This window comes from Mus caroli, chromosome 15 (assembly GCF_900094665.2).
Source record: "Mus caroli chromosome 15, CAROLI_EIJ_v1.1, whole genome shotgun sequence".
Classification (NCBI taxonomy): domain Eukaryota; kingdom Metazoa; phylum Chordata; class Mammalia; order Rodentia; family Muridae; genus Mus; species Mus caroli.
In genome coordinates this window covers 5,490,408-5,511,782 of record NC_034584.1, presented here as the reverse complement: position 1 = coordinate 5,511,782, position 21,375 = coordinate 5,490,408, and the positions used below count along the sequence as shown (strand labels likewise).

General features: G+C 40.9%; 1 protein-coding gene across 4 annotated transcripts in view; it reads right to left on the bottom strand.

Annotated features, from left to right (window-relative positions):
• Nucleotides 1-19,778, bottom strand: part of Ranbp3l (RAN binding protein 3 like) — a 56,115-nt gene extending 36,337 nt beyond the window's left edge. For all 4 annotated transcript variants that reach the window (XM_021183869.2, XM_029469552.1, XM_029469550.1 and 1 more), the window contains exon 1: nucleotides 19,215-19,778. In XM_021183869.2, coding sequence (XP_021039528.1) covers nucleotides 19,215-19,305 — 91 coding nt within the window. In that variant the 5' untranslated portion in view covers nucleotides 19,306-19,778. The remainder of the gene's footprint in view (nucleotides 1-19,214) is intronic.
• Nucleotides 19,779-21,375: the final 1,597 nt, after the last annotated feature.

The following is a 21,375-nucleotide window of genomic DNA, read 5'->3' as shown; positions in this document are numbered from 1 at the left end:
AAGCAAGTGAAGAACACTGCTTCCCCTTTTATCTTTTTTTTTCTTTTTTTTTTTTTTTTTTTTTTTGACTACTAAGTCATTCTGATGTGTCTCTAGGTCAGCCATCTTGAGAAAAGCCCCCGTGCTGTCGATGGGAACAAATACAGAGAGCCACAGCTACAAAGGGACACTGCAGAACAGTAACCCTTGGAATACTTGGTCCGAAATGAAATGTCTCCCTCAAATCTCTCCTCTCAAGGTCCAGGGAACCATGAGGAAAAGGAGGCGGAAAAGATTTTAAGACCCAGAGTGTATGGAGGATCCTAAGGACACAAGGCCTTCTAAAAACCAGCAGACTCTGTGCACATAGGAACTCACAGAGACAGTAGCAGCGTGGGTGGAGTCTGCAGAGGTCTGGGCCTGCTATCAGGGGACACAAGCCCACATCCCTAACTCAGACGCTATGTCCAACCGATAGCTTTTTGCAAATGAAAACTTAGTTCTCTCCAATGGATGTACAAACTAAATATACAAACCACTCTTAAGGTGAGACAGCATGCCTAGAGGTAACTGGCCAGCACAAAAGGAACTTAGTGGCTTTGAAGATTTGTTTGTCTTATAATGCCTAGTCAGTTCTTTGTATTTTTCCCTTATGTACGTGTATGCACATAATGCATATGCATTATAAATATATATATGTATATATATTATGTTTTTTCAGACTTATTTTAAGTACGAGTGCTCTACCTGCATGTACCCCTGCATGCCAGAGGAGGGCGTCAGATCCCATTTATAGATGTTGTGAGCCACCATGTCATTGTTGGGAATTGAACTCAGGACCTCTGGAAGAGCAGCCGATGCTCTTAAACCCTGAGCCATCCCCAGCTCCTATATTATGGTTTTCTAGTTCTGTGTTTTTTATGGGATTCTATGTGTGTCAATGTGCATCTCTGATCTGTATGTGTTTCTTGAGCTTTTTCTTTCTTTCTTTGTTTTTTTTTCCTTCTGTCTGTTTGTTCTCTCCTATTCTGATTTGTTTGGTTTTCTTTTATCTAATTTGATTTTATAGTTATTATATTTTTAGATGCCTGTTTGTATCCTAATGAAAGATGAAAGGAATATTTGCTTGGCCAGGAAGATCTGGGAGGAATGGAGAGAGGGAAAACCATCATGAAATGTATTAAATTTTTAAAATATCTGTTTTCCACCCAACCAATGGACAGAAACAGCTGACCCCTGTTGTTGAATTAGGGAAGGCTGAAAGAGGCTGAGGAGAAGGGCGATCCTACAGGAGGAAGAGCAGTCTCAATTAATCTGGACCCCTGAGATCTTTCAAACACTAAGTCACCAAACAGACAGCAAACACCAGTTGATACGAGGCCCCCAGCACACATACAGTAGAGGACTGCTGGGTCTGTGTTCATTCAGAGATGATGTACTTAACCCTCAAGAGACTGGAGGCCCTAGGGAGTTTAGAGGTCAGATGGGGTGGGGGGTGGGGGCATCCATGTGGAGATGCGGTGTGGTGGGGAGGAGGTGTGGGATGTGGAACAGTCGGAGAGTGGATGGGGAGGGGCGGGAATGGAATAAGGAGTGTAAAAAATAAATTAAAAATAAAATTAAATTAAAAAATATATTTTTTCAATAAAAAGGTAAAATGTCCAGCAATGAACCAATGAGAATGCAAAATGATACTCATTTTTTAAAGTTCATTCCCTAATAATTTTTTTAAAAAAAGATTATTTTCAATACATTTTATTTTTCATGGCTATCACAACATGCTGCACTGCATGCTTCAATGTCAAGAGACTGCTGTTTGGATAATTTCCTTTCTCCCCTCCCTCTTCAAGGCAGTAACTGATATATGAAATGCTTACGCAAATCCTGACTTGTCTTCGCCCATTTGCCTTGTGGAATGTTTAACTGGATATGACCCCAACAAGCACTGTGAACATTAGACCTTGCTGAGCTCTGCTCTTATGCCCCGGTGTAGTACAAAGACTTACACATTTGCATCGCACTTTAGCTATTGAGAAACATATTCAAATATATTTCTATTTGGCAAATGAATAAATGATTCCTAGGAGCCAGAATATACTGCTTTTAGAAGCCTGAGCTTTGAGAAGATAGAGACCAAGTTTGCCTTCCTCAATTTGCTGTGTGATTTCAGGAAGGTCATTGGCTCCTCTGAGCAGACTTCCTCATCTGTGGATCCTAATGCCTCACTGAGTAGTTGTGATTAAGGAAGGTTGCTATGGTTACCACTGAGCACAGTGCCTGGCTTATAAGAAATGTTTCATTCTTACTACAATGACATACTCTTCAGGAGTGGATTATTATACCCTTTATCAACAAAGGGTTTAGGACTTTAAAAATCATATCATGTGCCGATGTCATACAGAGAGTACCTGAGGTTCCAAGTTCTCATAGCTGATTCCAAACCTCCTAGCTTTCGTGTTCATCCAGCCTCCGTCTGGGCTTCCACGAGAAGCTCTACAACAGTTGTTCCTGCAGTGGGGTATGGCTGAGTGGCCACTCTTTCCTGCTCCCTTGGACCTGGCCAAGCCTAGTGGTGATGCAATCTGATGCTGCATGCCTGTTCTTACACATTGAGTTTTGCCTTTTAAGTTATATAGAAGGAGTCTTTTGTTTTTAGTTACGTGTTCATATTCTGACTCTAAGGAGGTTTGTTCCAGAGTGTCTGCAGGCAAAGGACATGGTGATCCTAACGACACGAAGTCTCATGTCAATGTGCTCAGCCACTGGCAAAACAGTAACAAAAGAATGTATTACCATTGACAAGAATATACCCATCCCTCCATAGTTTGGAGGTGGTATTTTATTATCAATAAGAACCATTGTGTGAGTCTGTGAGAAGGGTACCTGTAGACTTAAATATGTTTGTTGGAGCATATGTGAGCTTCTGGAGGGATGATTCCAGAGTGATCAGCTCTGTCTCTCTACACCCTTCCCTTGTTTGGGTCTGAAGGCTGATAACAATGTAGAACGTGACCTAGGATGCGCATGGTCAACCAGTACCATTTGGCAATACATATTTCATTTGACAGCATTTGTAAGTCACACATTTTCCCCTCAGAATAGCTCACAGTGCGAAAAAGCTTCCATATGCTGGAAATGAATCCTCACTTTGCTGAGAAAGGAGAGGAGTGAAAATAGAGTCTAGGCATCATAGGACACTGAAGACGTGTCCTGGCCAGGCACGTGGGTTCAAAGTGCCTTATTCTTAAAGTCAATCTCAAAATAATTATCCATCAGTGTTGACTGTTAAAATTCAGCAAGTAATTTTGATACAAAATAATCTTCATAACAATTAAGTCGCTATTCTAAAGGACTACCGATAGGTTATTATATATCCAAGTATCAGATTCTTCCATTTCAGCAGAGAGATACAGTTTTTAAATTCCTTCATGGACTCACAAAATACAGTCAGGATGAAAATATGAGTGTGACTTTCTCCAATTTCTAAAACCTATCCATATCCATTGAGTCTGAGTACTCAAGGGGAATAGAGTCCCTGTTTCCTGATTTCCACAGGGGTAACAACGTGTTCTGCTGTGGTCAGGTCTTTGAAAAAAGGAAAGCAACAAACAAGAGGCTAACCTGCAATCCAGCCTCACAAATCTCACAGGCTAGAACCCCTTTCCTCTCTGGGACACACAGAAAGCCCAGGGCCAGGCACAGTCTGCTCCTTGATGTAAAGGCTCACCTACCCTCCAGACCCCCAGGAGCTGGGAGTGAGTATGGATAAAGTTATGCTTGCTGTAGAAGCTAAAGTCTAGATTGTTCTGTGCAGGTAGCCTTTTGTACACTTAACTACAAATACTTTGTTCATCACTGTCTAGAAAGTACAAGAACAGATTTCATTCTTAAAGTTTATGTGGCCTGAAGGTTTTCCCAGGGAGGTTGAAAACAGCCCTTTGTGGTAAGATCTCATGCTCATTGGAGTCTCAGAATAAATCAAATCTGAGGACTGGGAAAGTTATCCTAATTGTGTGGTGACCTTTTAATTTGTCTAAATACTAAAGTGCACATAGCAAAGCATTTACCATTTTACCATTTTAAGGATACTAAATGACATTAACTACACTCACACCACTGCAGAGCATTCGCCACAACCATATCCCCAGAGTCTCACTGTCTGCCTTGGCTTGAGACCTTGCATTTAGTTAACAGTAACACCTTGTTCCACACCCCATTCACCAGCCCTAGAAACCATTATTTACTTATGGACTTTGACAGTTCCACATACTTCATAGAAGTGGAAGACTCAATATTTGACTTAAAAAATTTATTTTTAAAATTAGATTGTGTGTGTGTGTGTGTGCATGCACACGTGCATAGCACAGTGCACACATGGAGGTCAGGGGACAACTTGGGGGAGTTGTTTTTCTTTTTCCATCCTTTGGGTTCCAGAAAAGGAATTCAGGTCACCATCAGACTTGGTGGCAATGTGTTTACCTGCTGAACCGTCTCTCTGGCCCCATTTTTGTCTTGTATTTAGCTGATTTCACTTAGCATATAATGTCTTTATCTGTGTAGCAGCAAAGGCTGAATAATGTTTATTTAGTTCTCTCTCTCTCTCTCTCTGTCTCCGTCTCTCTCACTCTCTCTCACTCGTTTGCTCAGTTGTGAAGTACATATAAAAGAGGAGTGCACTGTGACATTCACTACCTCATATTATATAATACATAGTGCATTTTAAATCATTTATTCATTGATGGATATTTAAATCAGGATTTCCTGTCCTCCTCCTCATTTCTGTGGTGCAGTTGGCTCTACACTTCCGTGAGTTACCTCTCACTTTCTTGTCCTTTCTTCTTCTTTTCCCTGTTCTCACACACTCATTTATATGCTTAATATTGGAATTATTATATGTCAGGTCTATTTTCTTCTATGTACAGTGCTGGGGGCTGAACCTATGGCCTTATGCATGCTAGGCTAGCTTAACCCTGAGCCATACACTGGTCCCTAAGTACTCTGGTATTTTTCAAATGAAATAAATTTCCAGTTACCTCATCATACATTCTCTATCTTTCTGTGGTGGCAGCTCTTTCATAGCTGTACACTGACGTCATTCTTTGTCCTAACCATGACTTCTCAATCCCAGTTTCAGGCTTGAGCTGTGTGATGTCAGTGGACATGAGTGACCTTTGAAGCCTGGACATGCAGTGATTTATAAATGCCAATAACTTGAATTAATTATTTAGAAAAATATTTATTCATTTATTAAGAGTTAATTGTTTGTTCCAATCAAAGAGAGTAGCAATATTTTAAGCTTATGGTAGAAGGGTGCAAATTATTCACAAAGGTGGAAAAAAGGTTGTAGCTAGACTTGTTTTCTAAAAGGCCCTCCAAGCCTGTGTTGTTTCCTCACCATCAAAACAGTTACTCTCTATGATGGTTTGTATATGCTTGGCCCAAAGAGTAGCACTATTAGGAGGTGTGGCCTTGTTGGAGTAGGTGTGTCACTGTGGGTGTGGGCTTAAGACCCTCACCCTAGCTTCCTGGAGACCAGTATTTTGCTAGCAGCCTTCAGATGAAGATGTAGAACTCTCAGCTCATCCTGCACCATGCCTGCCTAGGTGCTGCCATGTTCCTATCTTGATGATACTGGACTGAACCTCTGAACCTGTAAGCCAGCCTTAATTAAATGTTGTCCTTTATAAGGCTTGCCTTGGATTTGGTATCTGTTCACAGCAGTAAAACCCTAAGTAAGACACTCTCCTTAACTGATTTTAGCTTAGTTCTTTTCTCAAGAAGAGAAACACTCTATCCATGTTTGGAAATGAAGCATCTTATAAAAAAATAAAGTTGTCTTATTAAATAAAGAGAGGACAGTCAGTACTGCCAGGATATGTCTTGCCCCCCCACTCCCCACCCCCAGTCTATCTACAATCACATTTCTCTGCAGATGACTAAAGGTAACACAGCCAACCCCAAACTGAAATGGCCAACTTGCAACACTTTAACCTTTTCCTTACTTTTTACTCTTGGTCCTTAGATGGCAGTGTCCCTGCCTATCTTAAAACTTAGGCACTTTTTTTTTTCTGTTTTTTGGTTGGTTGACCATTCTGTGGATTAACCTAGGGCTTAATGCTTTCGGGGTAAGTAAGTATTAGTTTTCTTTTCTTTTTTCTTTTTTCTTTTTTCTTTTTTCTTTTTCTTTTTCTTTTTCTTTTCGTTTCCTCCTTTCTCTCTATTTTTTCTTTTTCCCTTTTTCTTCCTTCCTTTCTTCTTTCTTTCTTTCTTTCTTCCTTTCTTTCTTTCTTTTGTTCTCTTTCTTTTCTTTCTCTTTCTTTTCTTTCTCTTTCTCTCTCTCTCTCTTTCTTTCTTTCTTTCTTTCTTTCTTTCTTTCTTTCTTTCTTTCTTTCTTTTTTACTTTAGGACAAGATCTCCCTAAGTTGCCCAGGCTGCCCTTGACAGAACTTGCCCCTAGGCCACGCCTACTTTGAGCTTGGTGACTCTTCTGCTTCAGTCTCCAGAATAGCTAGGATTATAAGGATATTCCACAATGCCCACTCTACCCCAACTTTTTGTAAATTATATCAGAAAAAGACAAGTTTTGGTGCCAATGACTTCAGCAGGTTACTGTACAAATCCCTCCAGGTCACTGTCCCTGGTCGCAAGCCTAGGTTGTATTCCTGTGACCCCTGGTTGTCTGTGGCCATGCTTGGCAGATGAAGTGTCTGATGAGTGGGTAGAAGGAATGGAGCTTTACGAGGAATAAAGTTTTTAGTGCGTTTTGAATCCTGACTTTTGGTTATTTTGCTAGATTTGCCCATCAACTTCATTAAGAAGTAACTCAGGTGTGAAACTTCCTTTACCAAAATGTTGATTAAAATTTCAGATTCAGTTAATGATTTAATACAAAAGCTGACCCAACATTTGAAACACAGCATCCAGTTTCCATTTAAAAAGAAAGCTGGGCCTAGGGCTATATCTCTGCAGTAGAGCACTTGCCCAGCAGCAGCAGCAGCAGCAGCAGCAATGACACAAACAAAAGGTGAATCATAGTGGTGACCATGATTTAGCCCTTTTCAACTTGTAGCTTTGGACATTGATAGTTTGTTTAACCAAAAAACTCAAACCATTTCTCTCAAGTCATTTCACCCCAGTTTTTTAAACATGGTGTATTACTTTGCTTAATATTTTATAAAATATACAAGACATGGGCTTTCAGCGTCAAACAACGCTGCTCACCTGGCCTGCAAGTTGCTGGCTCAGGAACCATACATTTGCATTGACACAGCTGTATTTTCTTACCGACTCTGTTTAGACTAAAAATCACCCTCCTGAAATCAGTTGGACGTGGTTCAAAATCCATATAGAATTTAACTGGTGGCTTAATAACTGCCTATCTGGAAAAAGCAATGCACAAACTGATTTCAAGGGCACCAGCCACCAGGCCAGCTCTTTCCCAAGTAACCAGAGTATCTTCCAGGCAGTGAGCATGGCGCAGTCAATCCAGACCCAGGCCCAAGTCAAGGTTAACTTAGCTACCTTTTGTAATGAAATAAATACGTGAAGTGATTGCTAGTGTCTGGCATATAGCAAATGTTCCGTACGTGATTTGTTTGTAAGTGACATGTTAATGCTGTGATACGGTCTAAGATACAAACATACTTTTCTGCTCTCAAAAAGGTTGTAAAACATTGGTTATTTTATTCAGGTATGTGTTGTTTCCTTAAACCACAGGGTCTTGGTTTTGAGTGAGGTCTTGTGAGTCCCTGTTGGAAAGCATCACCCACACATTACACAGAACAGAAAATACAGATTAAAGTTAGATAGGCCCTAGCGCTCTGGTGTCAGTACACAGGTGTGTAGGCTGTACAAGGTTTGTCTCTTTATTCCATGGGAGTGCTGTGCATATTTTATTACTATTATATATGCATTTCTGATTGCAGAACATGTGAGAAGACACTTTTCTTATGACAGCTGCACCTGGCTTTAGAAGACATCAGCAAAGGTTAAGGACGTACACCGGAAGAATAGGCAAAGGTGGGCGGTACCGATGACATGCCTCAAGACTTGGACCCTAGAGGCTGTTTCCAACACCAGGAAACTCTCACTACTAGCCCCTCATTTATCTGTCTCAATATCAGAGCTTGTTGACAGTTATTGCCGTAAGCATCAGAAAGGACTTTTTACTGAAAGCATTGACAGTCAAGAATCTTGGCTGATCTAACATTTTATCTAATACTTTAGGAGTACCTCCTCGTCTTGCACAAATGGATGGAAGGCTCCAGCAAGGCCCCCAAGTTCAGTGTCGGTCCAGTCTCCACTAACAAATAGAAGACTCCCTGGCTACTGACTGACTACACAGAACACTGTCTGACTCCCTGGCTACTGACTGACTACACAGAATACTGTCTGACTCCCTGGCTACTGACTGACTACACAGAACACTGTCTGAGGAATGCTATTTTGTCTGAGCAAAGTTGGTAGGCAAAGTGTAATCAGATTACTTAAAGATAACAAAGTTTGGGACAGCATGTGAAGTACTTTGTGTTTGATTGCACATAAATGTGTGCTTAACAAGTGTCTGTCCATTCAGAAGAGCTTGGCCTAAGACTTGTTTTATTTTAACATGACAACACAGTTGTTGAGGAATAACTTAATTTTTTCCTCACCTCTAACATTTTGGCAGTTACCTCTCCACAAGAATGCAAAAGCTGTAAAATGACCAAATGGCCCAAATTAGTATGTATATTAGTATATTCGTACTCCTGTCTCATGCACAGTCAAAACCAAAGCTCTTATAGAAATGTCCTCCATCTTCTTAACATGCACCTAAGACCACTCAGGTCTCTTTTGGTCCTTCCAACGTGCTTCTACCCAAAGTGTGGCCCACAGAAGTGCAAATAGTCAATGGGAATGTGTTTGAAAGGAAAACACTCAGCCCCATCCCCAGCCTCCTTCCTGAGTCATTCTAATTGGAAAGCCACAGGGAAACCCAGCAAGTTCCAGCAACTGTGCCCATCTGATGGTTAGTAAAAACTTTGAGACAGTCTTGCTTTGTAGCCAAGGCTGGCCTGGAACTTGCAATCCTCCTGCCACTGGCCCTCAAGTGCTCATGCAGCCTCACCAGTTGGCACAGCTGTTATGGGACAGTCCCCCAGGTATGCTCAGATATCCTTGTAAGTGTTCTGTTTGGCTCAGTATGGTCTTAACCTCTGTACTATGCTAAATCTATAATAACGTTTATCATAGGTGTGTGGATAGTCATCCCTTGGTACCTGAAGGCAACAATGCAGTGATGTTGTACTAAAGCAAGTGAACCAACAGCTAGAATCACATGCAGAGTCTTAAGTCATGAGCCTCCCAGTCTGCATCTGCACCAAACTAAACCCAGAGGGCTATGACCCCAGTGTTGCCCAGCTTTCTCCCCAGCCTCCTGCAGGTCCCTCTTCACGTTCCTCTTATAGAGGCCTGCCTGGAGCACACTCTGCCATGACACTCTATTCTTTCTATTCTACATTTCATCCCTCTGCAGTATAACCACTTACACTAAGATTTTTATTTGTTTATTTTCTTTACTGTCTGCCCTTCTGCCTGTCAGACAGTGGCACCTTGTGGGCAAGAAGTTCTGAATGCTTTGCTCTCTGGAACCTTAACACAGTACCTCATCCAGGGCAGAGGTTCGCGATATATATGTTTACTAGAGTGAATGAAGCACGTTGTGAGTTTAAGCAAGAGGGGAAATTGAGACGGGAAATAAAGCTCACTAAACGTTGGCTGTTTACTTCAAGAATATCTATAAGACACCATAGATTTAATAAAAACCAAATTTAAAAAACTTTCAGAGAAGCCATTGATTCTAAACAATGTTCTATGCAAGACCTAAAAACCACTAAAGTCTCTCCCTAACTACTTTTGGGGGACTCAGAGAACCAAACTGTAAGACTTTGTTCACGCTTATCACGCTTATCCACCACTAATCTGCACTCTCAGCCCAAACTGTGACACGATGATTTTATATTTTCATTTATTCTGTGTTAATCCCATTAATTTGCTATTTTAGGTAACTGTGTTATTAATATGGGAGTTAGGTAACTGTGTTATTAATATGGGTATTCTAATCTTCAGGGATAATTTTAACAAGCAGCTGTAGTAATTATTAAGCTCACTTAGGTAATGACCCACACTTCATACTGAGACCCCATAGCAGCTACCCCACCAGTAGAACACCATAATGTTCTTGCTCCTTGGGCAAGCAGTTAAAAATCACAAAGACACTCCTACCCCTTAGTCACGCACTGAAGTTGCTATTAGAAGCCTGCAGGCACCTTTAGAAAGCAACGCCTCCCAGATAATCTCACACTTAAAAAAATAGGAAGAAAATGTTGTGCATGGCTCTGGGTTGCTTGTATTTTATGTTAATTCTGCTCTCCCAGGAGATGTTACCTGGAATGAGGAATGAGTCACGTGCTTAGGTGGCTTCTTGTGAACCAGTCCCCTAATGAATCAATCACTGGGTGAGTAGGCGGGGCTTCTGGGTTGGATGGAGGAAGAGAGGAAGCAGGAGAGAGTTAGGTCTTTTTGGAACAGGGACAGCAGAGGGTTAAGATGTAGCTGCTAGAGTTTTCCGGGATCATGGAGGATCCCCAAGGATTCACCTCCTGAGGAATGGGATTTTAATAAGGCTTACAAGACTAGGTTTTAGTTGTTGCTCCCAGAGATTGAGTTAGCATCATTTCTGAACTAAGTTTGTGTTGCCCTTTTCTTCATGCAGCAGCTCATCTGGGTTCAAGAGAGAAAGGTACGGCGGCAAAATGTGGGTTTGCCAGATGTCACCACAAAGGCCATGGGGACAATGTGACATGTGGGTAAGATTTGATAAATCTATGTCCTCATGTAATCAAACCGCTGTCCTGATGTAAGATATATCCACTGCCTACAAGGTCCCTCATATCCTGTTTGAATAATTTCCTTACCTTGGGAACAACTGTCACGATTTCTGTCATCATAACCTAGTTTTGTTTTAGAATTTCATGTAGCTAGAATAATACATCATATATTTTGGGGCTGACTTATTATGAGTCAAAATAGCGTTTCCTGAGTCTTACGTTCACGGCTGTGTATTTCAGTGATTCATTTCTTTCTACTGAACGATGTTCCAGCCTATGAATAGACACAATGTGCTTATCTATGTGTGGCCATTTATGAACATAATCTGCTATGTGCATTTATTAATTTCTTAATTCTCAGTGGAAGTGATGGTTTATAGGGTTAACTGTTTAAATAAACTGCTGACCCAGTTTTCAAACTGGTTAAACCACTTCACAGCAAGGCACGAGAGTTCTCCACATCTTTCAAATGCCATATCATAATGTAATTTAAATTTTAACCATAGTGGTTACATTAGTAATCTTTCCATGGTAATTTCCATGTGACAAAATATCTCCAATGACCTACTTAGAAAGAGGACATATGTATTCTGGCTCACAGTCTGAGAAGTTTGAGTCCATGGTCAGTTCATCCCATCATTCTGGGACTGGGTTGGCACATCGGTACGGGAGAACATAGGACAGCAAATCCACTCACTCACTTCATAGTCAAGAACTTTACAAAGAAGGGAAAAGGAGCAAAAGGCTCCCTGTCTGCTTCACAGCCGTTAGGCCTCCCAGTGGGCTCCAGTGCCTCCCAGTAGTACCACACCAGGTTAGTAGGCTTTAACTCATGGACCTGAGTGGATGATGTCCCAAATTCAAACTATGCATTCACTGAGACATAGTGATGTCCTATGGTGGCCTTATTTCATGTTGCTTTAAGAAAGAACACTGTTGGGGCTTTTACATGTTCTTGTTGGCTATTTTATTTTTGAAGTATGTATCAGATCATTGGTTCACATTTCAAATTAAATTATTCTTGAGTTGTGAGAGTGCTTAACTCTTACTATTCTGGCTGCAAATTGTGTGTATATGTGGGAAAATTGTTTTCTCCCAGTCTGCCCTCCTCATAGTATCTTTTAAAGAAAAGACAGTTTTAATGATGAAAAATTAATTTGCATACTTTTATAGCTTACTGATTTTTATGTCTGTCATGAAAAACTGTCCATTCTAATGGTAGGGATATTTTCTTATGCTTTTGTCTAGAAACTTTATACATTTAGTTTTTATATTTCAGACACATCCCATCACAAACTAACTTATGGAAAATGTGTTTTGAAATTCATTTCCTCAGTAACGTGTCCTCATATTTGTTATAGAATTATCCCAGAAAAGACTACCCTTTGTCCTATTTGGGACATTCATCAACAACCATGTGTGTGGATGGTGAGATGGCCCAGCAGGTAAAGGCACCAGGCTTGCTGCCAAGCTTGATGACTTGGGTTCATATGGTGGAAGGAGAATAGTGGCAGCCTCCAGTTGACCTTTAATTTTTTACATTTGAGCCATGGCACATGCATGCCATGACCCCACACACAGACACATCACACACACACACACACACACAGAAAGAGACAGAGACAAAGAGACAAAGAGAGAGAGAGAGAGAGAGAGAGAGAGAGAGAGAGAGAGAGAGAGCTTACTCCCTTGAATGAGGGTCTCTTTCTGAACCAGGCTGGTGGCCAGAAAGCCCAGGGATACTCTTTTCTTTGCCACCACAGTGCTAGGGATACACACACACACATATATACCTATGCATATATACCTATATATACTCCTATATATACCTTTATATATTTACATATATATATCGATTACCCATATATACCTATATATACTTATATATAGCCATATAGACACCTATACATATATACACCTATATACACATCTCTATATACCTATGTATATATATAGGTGTGTATATGTGTATATATATGTGTGTGTATATATATGTATATATGTATGTATGTATGTATATATATATGTATATGTATATACATGTATACCTACAAGCCACACCCTGCTTTTTATATAGGTGCTGAGGTCTGAGCTCAGTACTCATAGTTTCACAATAAGCACTCTTACCATCTGGCTATCTCCAGTCCCCAAGGATAGATATTTTCTTTTATACTTCACTGTACTATTATTCCTCTTGCAAGTGTTTAAGTACTCAGGCTTTATACACATTTTTGTTGGCTTAATTTGCACATATAATATTTTAAACTCAATATACGAGTTAAAATTTAGTTTGTGTGTTGACTTGTTATTCCTGATTCTCTTTGGGGTTTTTCTATCATCTTTTAGTAAAATCACTTTACATTCTTTCTATATGTAAACCTTTTATTTCTTCCAAGGAAACTTAGTACACTGGCTAGAATCTTCAACATCATGTTGACTAGAAGTGGTAGCAGTGAGTACCCTCAGTTCTTCAGAAAGCAATTCTCTTGTCTTCTATTATCCATTGACATTAACATTGCTTATCTTATAAAAGTTCTGCTCTCATCAGTTAAGAAAGCTCACTTCCAGTCTAATATTTTGATTTTTATTTTACCAATTAGAGTTGAAAAGTTTATCAATTTAATTGTTTTCCAGGAAATAGCTCCTGAGAACCAAGGATGAGTTGATTACTTCCTTAAAGCTTTATTCTGGAGACTAGAAAAACAAACAACATTTGTTTCTTTGGTTTCCTTAAATATGCATTCAAATATGTAATAAATGTGGCCTTGCGGAACTGTGACCTTTCTAAAATGTGGTAAAATACACTTGCTACAAAGTTTGTCCTTGTGGCAAGCATTCAGTTCAGAAGAAGTAATGATATTGCTATCGCTGTTCATCCACCTCCAGAACGCTTTACTTTATAAACAGAAACTGCATCATTAAGCCATCGTTCACCACTCCATCCATGGGGGAAGTTTATTAAAGTAAGGATCCCAACACCAAGTCCAAGCTTGAACACAAGAGTCAAACCGTTTTTCAGGCACAAAGCTTCTTATTTTCCCAACTCTTTAAAAGTAATCCATATCTATCTCTATTCATGTGTGAAGATCAATACAAGCAATTCTCCACAGTCAGAACAAAAGTCACTCGAGCCTCCGCAAGGCTCTCTTTAGGTTGCAGTGTGGATCCTTCCACCTTTGGTCCGAGTTCATTCTGACTATGTGTCATTTACATGATGCCACACTGGATGTACAGCATCAGTGTTTCAGGACCACAAAGGAAGGTACAAATCTATTTGGAGAACCATCACATTGTCTCATGAAAATCTCATCTAAAGGAATTACACATTTATAATGGTGCAGTAGCAACTGTAGTCCCTCTTCGTACGGTATGTTTATTTCATTTATGTCATAAGTCCCCTAGGTAATAAATAAAGTACATTCATACATAGCTATAGGAAAGAATTGAAGAAAATAGTATACGCATAATAATCCAAATGTAATGTGTATTTTAACTCTATCCAAAGTGTTAAAGAATATTAGCCTAGTTTTTAATATTTAATTCCTCAGAAAACCCCCATATGAAATCAATCTTGAGAGAAAAGACATGTTTGCATTCTCAGGCTCTGACGTTCATCTACATGATGGTAGGTATCATTAAAATGTGTTGATTACAAATTAAAGGCTGGGCTGGGGTGTCAGTCTGTATTTCTTTCTATTTTGTATGTTTTTTATTGAAAAATAAATTTTTTCAAACACTGTATTTTGATTATGTTTTCCTCTCCCCTAACATCTCCCAGTTCCTCCATACCACACCTCCCAGAGGAATCCAACCCTTTCTGTTTCTCATTAAAAAGCAAACAGGCATCTGAGGATGTCTTTCAATTCTTGACTTTTAGGAAACTACCTAGAATAATGTACGTTGGGGATAAAGCACAGACTGAAAAATGACCAAATATAATAAATACATGTTCTTTGTCCCTGTGTCTTTCACAAAGCTTCACAAACTGAATTTTCTGAGCAGCAGATGTGACTTTGTTATGCCAGTGAAATGGCAATTAGACTCAAGATATTTTTAAGGGTAGGGCTGGCCACATTATTGGAGGCTGAACTCTTCAGCTTCTGCTCACTGAAGGGATATAGAGAAGGAATGATAACTGAGCTCAGTCAAGTGATCAATGACATCATCAATGCAACTCATATGAAAACTTTAGACACAGACCAGAGGGTTCTGCTGGCTGATAAATCTATCAGTGTGTGGGAGCAGGGCACAAACTGACTCCGTGGAGACCAGCCCCTCTGCTCATAATCCACCCAGACCTACAGTTCAAATCTCTGACCTGGTTAATAATCTGCATCCTCTGTAATGAAGGAATGATCACAAGTCAAGTAATACAGAATTCTGTGGCTCATCCTGGTGAATTATCAAGTCTGGGAGAGGACTAGGACATTTTGAATTTGTGGCTGATCCTGCAGAGCTGCGATTAGTTTGCAAGCTCCTGGAATTAGTGATGGGTGTCTGAAGTGGGACAGCCTTGTAAGATTATGTGATTACGTGTGGAGTCTTTGCTGCCTCTTGGTAGTGACAGAATTGGATTGAATCACAAGAAACTCAAAGAACTGATGTCAGAATTGTATCAATACACACAAAGAATATTAAGAGGCATTCCAAGGCATTTTGGATGCTTGTGAGAAAGTTTCTTTGATATGAACCTATGAAAAATGATCAAATATTGTAACACTAAGGTATACACTCTGGAAAAGAGTTATACAGAACAAAACTAACTTTCCAAATAGCCCTTAATTATGATGTAATCTTAGGAAGGTCATTTAAGGTTGGAGGGTATTTCTACACATCTTTAAAATGAGCTCATTACACTGGGTTTTAGATCATTTTATGGCTCAATTTGGCTGGGTTACAGTACCAATATAGTCAATATATCTACAAGTGCTTTGAGTGACATTAAAATGTATGGCTTAGGACACAGTTCTTCACAATGTATACAGGTTCCCCCCAGTCATCTCAAGGCCTGAATAAAACAAAGGATTTCTCTCCGTTGAACAGAGAGGAGCAGCCACCAACTGGAGCAGCATCGTCACCATCACCATCATCATCGGTCTCATCTTGGGCTCAGGCTCATACCTAGACTTGCCAGCATCCATAATTGCCCTGTTTCTCACCATTACTAGTGCACTACTTTATATGTTTGTTGCATGCATTAAATGAGAACACACATGAAGTCATTTATAAATTTTAAAGCACTACACAACACAAAAATGGCTGCTGGTTTGATATATGTAATGCATAATGAACCTGACATGAAAACATTTATACTTACCAGTGTTGTCTGTGTTACCTCACAGATGTAAACATCAATCCTTACCAGTTTTGTCCAGATTACAGATAAGTAGATGAAAAATAGCAAGGAAGAAGCTGTAAGGTAAGAGGAAGCAGAAAGAGAGAGAAAGGTGCTAAATTTCTGTTCTGAAAAAGTGTAATGTCTGTCATTGAGAGTCAGCTTAGGGTGGACAGGAACCTTAGCTTAATTGGATTAATTCATTTATCTACCAAGCATGTAACCCAAGGCTTCACATAGTTGTTGCCCAAACAGTCAAAGAGTTAATAACCTCTATCTATGCAATCAAACAAAATGGTATATTTTCATGAATGACTAGATAGTAAGACTCAAATACCAGAGTTAAAGTAGAATACATTAGCATACTGTGTGCAGGGCTAGAAATACATGTGTGTACTAAATCTGACCATGCTTTAGCAGAGTTATATGTTAATAAATCAAAGTCCACATGGTAGATGAGAACTAGAATTAACCTGGCTGAAGTGAGGCCAAAAGCCTCATATTCATATGAGTTTATATATGTTCTTAATCAACACATGCAGCAAACATCCAAAAAGGGAATTAGTCATGGTTTGTGTGTGAGAGAGAGAGGAGGGGGGAGAGGGAGAGGGAGAGGGAGAGGGAGAGGGAGAGGGAGAGGGAGAGGGAGGGGGGGGGGAGAGGGAGAGGGAAGGGGAGAGGGAAGGGGAGAGGGAGAGAGGGAGAGGGGAATATGGATAGAGGGAGACAAAGACAGAGAGGGAGAGAGAGACAGAGATGGGGGAGAGGGAGAGGGAGAGAGGGAGGGAGCACTTATGGATGCTGGCAAATGAAGCTGGGGTACAGACCCACAGTGACTTCCTTTTAGAAGGCAATGAACAGCTTTGCCTCCTTGGACCTTTGCTGAACTTTGCAAAATAGCAAGGCACAAATATAGCTTTGGGAAAACCCATTGCCACCACACCGAATGAGCACCTTCAAACCTCAAGACTGCAATAGATGTAAACATGTAGGTTATAGGAACTGGGCTGCCATTTAACAGGTCACTGGTCAGACCTCTAGATGACATTTCTTGTGGCACCCAGTGGCTAGTCTGGATTTCATTAGCATGCCTCACAACTTCAGGGATGGTGGTTTTGGTGGGCATATATTTTCAGAATTGGCCCCAGAAGAGTGTGGTTGCTTTCCAAAGATTCCAAGTGAAGAGCTCCCGGTTGGGAAGGGAGGAGCAGGCTGGAGCCTTCTTGGTATTTTGGGAAGTATGTCATCATAATGATATTTCCAGGCTTCTCTGGATGGCCAGTAAATGAGAAACCATCAAGACAGCCATCCTTAAATTAAAACAACAGAGGGATATTATTTTCCACTTATAAAATTGGAAACAAACTCTAAAGCTAATGCCCAGTCTTACGGGGATCATGCCCTTTCCGAACTTCAGTCCTGGAGAGTGGAAAACCACTTGTCCAGAAAAAAAAAAAAAGTTTAAAAATTGCATAATCTTTAGGACATATCATCCTCTAAGAATTTGCCCCATGAAATGAATCGTCTGTGTACAGTTATAACTATTAACTTAAGCTTAACTGGGTTAACTTTAGTGACAAGTGTCTGATATTGCCCACTAAAAATAATGTTGGAGAGATCATATGTAATGATGCAAGAATTTGTCCATCATGTACTGGCATTTAAAGGGCAGTTTACAGAGTACTTCGTGCCAAATAAGTGGAGTCTTTTTGTTTTTAAAAGCAAGCAAAATAACAGCCCAAGCACATACATTGAAGAAGAGACTAGGCTGCCTGTTAAAATATTCACAGCAGGCGTCTTTAGGAAGTCACTTACAGGACTTCTTTTTACTCACTTCTCGAGGCTCCTCTCACCAAATTTTCTATTATAAATATTATATCTGAATGAGAGAAGCTGAGTTCTTGCACATTTTAAATAAAAGAGAGCAGCAAAGAAACACCTAGACAAAAACGAAGATTTCCTAGTAACACGTGAGCCACGTGGACAGTGCCACGTCTAAGGCTATTGGCTCAAAATTCCCTCTTTTAACCTGGGTGGTGCAGCGTGCTCTGAAAGGCTTATACTGTACTCCTTACACAGGAATCATCTCCTGTCCCTGCTCTGCTAAGCCCCGTGTGGCATGAGGTCACTCGGCTCAGCTCCGGAATCTTGCAGGGAGGTGGCTTGAGACATTCACCAAATGTTAGCACACCGACACTACCTTGAATGTGGGAGGTTTCCGTCCATTAGCAGCTACCCACCAGGAGAGTGAAATCCAAAGCCAAGTATACACAGAAATAAATGAGGCTCTCATGCACTGTATATCCTAGATCCATGACAGGCTGCAAGGAGTTAGATGCATTTGGAAAGTTCTTAGCCTGGGGGAGGGGCAGGGGTGGTGCTGATGTCATCAGCTCACAGCCTTTTCCACTAGTGTCTTCTGTTGTCCTTATCAAGGGAATAGAGTAGTAGTTGGTCTATTTGTATCAATCGTCTGGCTGGGTAGTCAATCTGAAATGCTTTTAAAGATTATTTGTGGGAAGCCTGGTGAGGTGTGGCGTTTAGATGTCCATCAAGTCAAATGCCACACTGTCTGTTCCAGATCTCTTTGGATTCTAAAAATGAGTGTCAAAATATGCATTTTCCACAACTGAATGAGTCAGAGGTCTTCACAAACTTAGATGTAAGCAGAGCCCCTACCAGTAGTAGGACATGTGGTTAGCGCCAGGCTAACAAAGCTGCTCTTGGCTAAATTTCCTCAGTAGCCCAGTCAGCCTTGCCCTGATGGGTGTTTTCAATTATACACACTCGAGCACACTCTACACAACTGACAGTGTCTAGAAGTTTGAGTACCTGTTTCCAAGGAATATGTATTCTCAAAAGTCGTTCAAGAAATGATAATCCTTTAAATCAACAGCGAGGCCACGGGAACCGACTGTCCAGCCTATTATTCTTCCTCCCAGAGAGTCCAGGCTCTTCACCAGCCCACCCTTCCCCAGACATACAAACGGTCAGAAAGTCACAGAGCGCAGGACTTTGCTCTCTAGACCCACCTTGCTGTTGCAGATTCTCCTGCACCTGCAGCTGACGCGTGCACGAACTGGTGAACAGGTGGCTGTCGTTTTCCCTTTGTGTTGTAGACATGGTACCAACGATCTGGCTGTGACTCGGGGACCACTAGCACAGTTTGTCTTAGTCAGACATCAAAAACTGCCTTCAGAAATTACTTGGAAAGAACACAGAGGCACGCGCAGATCTCGCCTCGCATGTAAAACATTTACTCCTCGAAAAGCATGCCAGGGTTTCTACTGGCTAAGAATTCTGCAGTAAATATTTACCAGTATCGCACCTCCTGCCTATAAAGATGCCAACTTATTTGGCTGGAAACACGACTTAACTCTTAGTTTATTTCAAAGCGCCCTGGACCTTTCCCCTTTTAGAATGTTCAAAAAGAAACGATGTCTCTCGGTGAAACTAGCTCTCTCGTTCAATTTTAGCCGTTTTCAGTTCCTTCTCTGCTGTAAAGTCCAGTCCCTCTAGTATAGAGAGGACTGCTAGAGAAACAAGCAAAGGGGGAAAGCGCTGCAGGATTAAATCAAGGCTTAAATCTGCCTGGTTGGAGTTCGCCCCTTGTGACAGTTGGATGTGAACAGTTCTTAAGGGAGGCTGGAGGGGAGGAGACTGAGCTAGCTGATTAGCATAGAGAGGCAGGCAAGAAATAGCATTCTGTTTTAATGGAGTGACCAAAGCAGGGATGGTAAAGATGTCCGGACAGCACAGCAATTAACCACTTTACTTCTGCTGTGTTGTCATTAAAGCCCAAGCCCAAAGCAGGGCTTGGGCAGTGCAGTTATTCTCCGGCACATGCGAAATGGAAAAGATCCAGCTGGATCTGGTCAGGAGCTCATGGAAATGTACTGCTGGGACTCTCGAACTCTGTAAACAGCTCCGAGGCTCCAGGAGAGGAGCACAAAACACTACCCGGAAACATTACCTTTGCTTCCCAGCACAGTCTCGACCACTGCTGCCTCTGGGTTGTAAGACAAGGCAGCTTGTGAGGTTTCTTGTGCTTGCCGGTCCATCACTGTTAGAAACCAAACCCTAAACTCCTTAGATTCAGTGAAGTCATAAAGAACATCATAGGTCCTGCCTTGCAGCGTGACTCTGAGCGAGATGCTCTGCTTGAATTTGGAAACTGGTATAAAACACCCTAATAAGGTTGCCTCCTCATGATATCTAGAGGCAGGGGGATTGTGTCTCTTCTTGTTTTCTTCTTTCATCCTAAGGCAATTCACAATTTCCCAAGCATATTTTCATTTCTGAAAACACATGAAATGCATATATCACTTCACCTTTGTAATTCCTGTGACTAATTCAAATGAAATTTTTGTATTATATTTTGGGTTTTATTTGATAAAGCTGGCATAAAGATGTAGACTTGAAGAAGTGGATTCCTGGGCACAATCCGAGATATAAAGTTAAGTATGAAATCTACACACTCTCACACACATATGTTTGTATGTGCATACCCGGGCATACACTCACACCTGAGACAATGCACACCAAATCACACATGTATCCAAACCCAAATGTGTGTGAACGAACGCACACACATGCACACCCACGCACATGTGTTTCTTAATTCTCTGTTCCAGGAGAATTTTCTTCTTTTTTGGAAACCTGCATCTTTGTGCTCTCCAAAGAGTAGAGTGGAAAGATACATTGTTACAGGTAAGAGGCTTGTCAGCTGCTACTCTTAGGGGAGATACTTGGAACTTGGTGTCTCATTATTAGAGTTGACAATTCAGTTGAACAATCTAATGGTATTGCATTCACTAGAGAATTCTCTCTTCTCAGTTGAACCCTATTTACAAAGCAGAAATGCATTACATTAGTCCTCAAGAAAGTTACTTGCTTAATTCACAGCTCTCCTTTTCTCAAATATATTTGCAATGTCATCAAGTCTATGGGTAAATGATATTTTTAGTTTGAGTTTAGTTTTGAGAATTTCATACAAGTTTTTTTGTTTTGTTTCGAGACAGGGTTTCTCTGTATAACCCTGGCTGTCCTGGAACTCACTTTGTAGACCAGGCTGACCCCGAACTCAGAAATACACTTGTCGCCTCTGCCTCTGCCTCTGCCTCTGCCTCTGCCTCTGCCTCTGCCTCTGCCTCTGCCTCTGCCTCTGCCTCTGCCTCTGCCTCTGCCTCTGCC